Here is a 3793-nt window from a genome sequence, read left to right on the forward strand (position 1 = left end):
GAGAGCTCTGCCTGTTACTAGCATGATATTTTACAAATAATTCTTTATAGAACAAGTAGCCAGTGAAGTTGTTGTGGAGGGGCTTGATGTATTTTGTCTGATTTTGTGGACCGGGAAACAATTCTAGCTACCGTTTATAAGGACACCGACTAATATAATTTTTTACGGCCGGGAAACTCGTACAACAATTTGTAAGGTAGACTAGTTTGGACTCCACTACTTGTAATGTATTCTTTTCCTTATTCCTGGTTTATCAAAATTGGCGTTCATGAAGTCTCCTCACAGGTTCCCCCACTTAGGTATTTCCTGATATCCAAATTAACGTAGTATGCCGACAAAACGTCATCATAATTTGAGATATATCAAATGTCAGAGACTCATAATGTTTTTACCGATTTTAATGGGGTCAACAATGTTTTGATCAAATAAAGAAGACCTCCATTTTAACGTTATTGAGTTGTAATTTGTCTACTTTCGTCGATCTTTTGACATGTGCAATACACGTTCGATTGAACTTCTACAGATCAAGCATTTCAGTAAGAAAAAGACATGCAGAGCTGATTGCAGTTTGTATATAATAACGATGAATACAACGTTGATGTGAAAGTTAACCCGGTAGAGAGATGTCAATTATGAGAAGAATGACAGAACAGTGATCTTAGTTGTAACCCGAAATGAAGAAGAACAGGTTTGCTGTTAAGACTGCCAATGGTCATGGATTCCAATCATTGTAGTGCAGCGTCTGTTTCTCTTGTTTCATAGCAGGTTGTAGTCAATTGTGTCAAAAACATCTGATAAATCAAGATGATGAAGTATAGCGTAGTCTTCAGAGATAGGCAGATATTATTACGAGCTACATATATGTAGTGCTGTCTGAGTTTTACCAAATATTCTGTGATCACATTGTAGTGATACCAATAGCGTGTATCAGCATCGATAAAATCCAGGTTTGTTCGGATATCGATGATGTTTCTTCAAAAAGTACCGACAGAAATGATCAGCAATTTCATGAGCGGTTATGTCTGGGAACCAATCCTGAGCAGGCTTGGACTTTTGAAATAGTGTAGAAGTGATGCGAAAGAGCACTCTAATGGTACGCGAGTAATTGTTAACGAGATGATTTGACGAATAAACTTGTTAAAATCATGACTCTAGTCGTTAAAGATTTCATTATGAAATTTAATTTCTGTGTTCGCCTGAAACGATTAACTGTTTTCGTTTCTTCTTTGCTTGATTTAATGATGATCTGTAACACTAGGTGTATATCTTGCGTTTGGCGATGATGATTACAATTTAAACCCATAATCATTATTACAAATGTTATCTTTTATTCTTCCCTCTTCACTGAAGGCACTTCATGGATCAAGTAAGCCTCTGACCGTTACTTAAAACAGTTGGAGTTTATTCGCATCAGAGCCGTTGGTATAATCATTTGCCTTATTTATGATATTTTATTTTCTGGAACATTTCCTCTATGAGATCCACCATGTCGCTTCTTTGCATCTTGTGCAATATCGCCAATAGGTTATGGAAGTTACTTTCATGGAAATCTCCCTCTGTTGCTTTTTGTTTCTCTCCAGCTGTTCGAGCGGTTTTCCCGCCATATTGTGACGGAGAAGCTGGTGGTGTACCTGTGTGACAGACTCGGCTCTTGTGTGTTTCCTCTGGCGTAAAATTATGGTCATCATGTTTGTGACTTTTAGTCATTGCACACCTACGGGACCACTCCTCTAGTATGAAGTCCGTGACCGGTCTCTCTGTGCGATCTGCTTCATATGCTTTGACATCTTGGTATCCAATTCCCATGAGTTCTGCCATGTCGGGATAGTATGATGCCCTTTCAACATCCATTCTCCTTGTAAAATCGCGTCGCGTTTCTTGTAGCATCCATTTTACATCGCAGTGTTTCCCGCTCTGTTTCAGCATGGTAATATCATAACCTTGGCAAAGAAGATCAGTAGTATCTTCTACTGCATCGAATATTGAAGAATGAGCAAGTTGACCCTTTTCTTCGGCATCTATCAGATCCTGCTCTGTGTAGTATTTTAATTTTTCAATATCAGTGACCGTTGCAAGAGACTGTGCACTCAGGATACGCTGGTCTAGGTTATTGCCAGGGCACATTTGTTTGAAAATGTCACGAATATCTTCCCTTACCATTTCCAGAATCTCATGACATTTTCCAATTAATTGCTTCTTTCCTGCCCGAACGCAAATATTGACAGCCCTTCTGTGATCTGTCATGAATACAAGGCATTCAACACCATGGCAAATCTTGATTCCATTTTTCCATAACCCCTTTGGAGTGTGATCAAGCTGAAGGAACTTCTTGTACAGGCGGACTTGCAATCTTGGGAAAAACCCTGCTGTAAAGCTATCTGTCTCGTCATGGCATTCAAACCGTCTGCCGAAATATATATTCCACCGTCTTCCAACACCCCATTGGTCACCTGGCATTTTCTCTGTGAGAAGTCCAGACAATAAGAAACTTAACTCCTCACCGGAATCTTTGGGTTTCAGACTGGCCTTGCAGAGAAGCTCGCAATGCTCAAGTAGATCGATCAGTAGCTCTGTATTAGCATGCTTTCCGAGTACTTTTTCAATATCACTGAATGGATAGAACGTCTTCTTCTCAAACTTGTCTACGTATTGGGAAAACACGTTGGTGGCCAGCATTGGTCCGAATACCCTGTCGCAAAGCCATCTTGGTTCCAATACAATAACATCTTCTCTCTGAGTTGATATTTGCTTGACATAGAGAACCTATGAATAACAATGCAAGTATAGCGAAGGTGAGTTTTGTTTTTGTAATATTCAAATGATAAAAAAATTGTTTTTTTTAATCACGACCAATTATCTTGGTGCATATACACATTACTTGTTCAACGTACAAACAGTGATTTTACAAAGGATGGCCAGTGAGGAGTGAATTTATGTTGGGTGTCAAATTTTGATACATTATTATTGTATTGTCTGGTATCTAGTTATAATGTATCTCCGAGATATGACAGACAACATTAGGTTTTTGATTCTCTATCTAGGCAATATGCATTACATTGCAAATGATAAATGTTTTCCCCTTGTTCACTGATAGGAGAACGGTCTTTAATGTACAATAGGAGAACGGTCTTTAATGTACAATCTGGCAAGAAACAAAAAAAATGAATAAAATCGTCAACCATTGTCATGTTATTTTATTACAATTACGTCCAATCGTAACACTTCACCAAATTAGGGACTTTTGGATCACTAACGTTTATCGTGAATGCAGGTAAACCTTACCTCACCCATATCGTTCAGGAAGTTGGTTGCCTTTTTCAAAAAGTCCTCATCAGCAATAGGGTCGATCTTTCTACATTGAGTAAAATAAGACTTCCAATACAGTACCGGGTACAGGGTATCACACCATTTGTGTTTTTGTTGGATTATCTTGGCGCATAGGTTTGGAACCTTTCCTGTCAACTAATAATAGCAATGGAAATGATAGAATGAAATAAAGTAATTAGTGGTATGTATTATTGGTTGTGCTTTATTTGAATGAAATTAAAACAAGCGTTGTGAAAAAAACAAGTACAATACGCAAATTCTATTTAACAAGACAACCCTCTTCGTACTTACAATAATGTTATTTCTGATACTATGATCAATGCAATGCGATTTATGAAGTTCTTACCTTGACTTGTTGTAAGTGTAGCCTGAGTCTTTTCATTTCACTACATCTTGATTTATGACAGTTCAACAGAAAAGTGTCATCAGATATATCCAAATATTCTTGAAGATCCTCTGTGATTCT

At 37.8% G+C, this 3793-nt stretch overlaps 1 protein-coding gene across 1 annotated transcript; it reads right to left on the bottom strand.

Annotated features, from left to right (window-relative positions):
- Positions 1-380: 380 nt before the first annotated feature.
- LOC139127579 (death-associated protein kinase 1-like) lies at positions 381-3750 on the bottom strand. The gene is made up of 3 exons (XM_070693482.1): positions 3674-3750; positions 3283-3462; positions 381-2763 (listed from the first exon to the last, which is right to left on the bottom strand). Exons 1-3 carry the CDS (start codon positions 3707-3709, stop codon positions 1438-1440), a joined length of 1542 nt encoding a protein of 513 aa, XP_070549583.1. The 5' UTR covers positions 3710-3750; the 3' UTR covers positions 381-1437.
- Positions 3751-3793: the final 43 nt, after the last annotated feature.

This window comes from Ptychodera flava, unplaced genomic scaffold, assembly GCF_041260155.1.
Source record: "Ptychodera flava strain L36383 unplaced genomic scaffold, AS_Pfla_20210202 Scaffold_33__1_contigs__length_2856901_pilon, whole genome shotgun sequence".
In the NCBI taxonomy this organism is placed as follows: Eukaryota; Metazoa; Hemichordata; class Enteropneusta; family Ptychoderidae; genus Ptychodera; species Ptychodera flava.

Bases quoted from the DNA above. Each gene is read 5' to 3' on its own strand.
- LOC139127579 (XM_070693482.1), bottom strand. From the start codon at position 3,709: ATGAAAAGACTCAGGCTACACTTACAACAAGTCAAG. The intron at 3,463-3,673 runs GTAAGAACTTCA...TGCTATTATTAG, and splicing joins TACACTTACAACAAGTCAAG to TTGACAGGAAAGGTTCCAAA. The intron at 2,764-3,282 runs GTAAGGTTTACC...TGTTATTCATAG, and splicing joins TCCTGAACGATATGGGTGAG to GTTCTCTATGTCAAGCAAAT.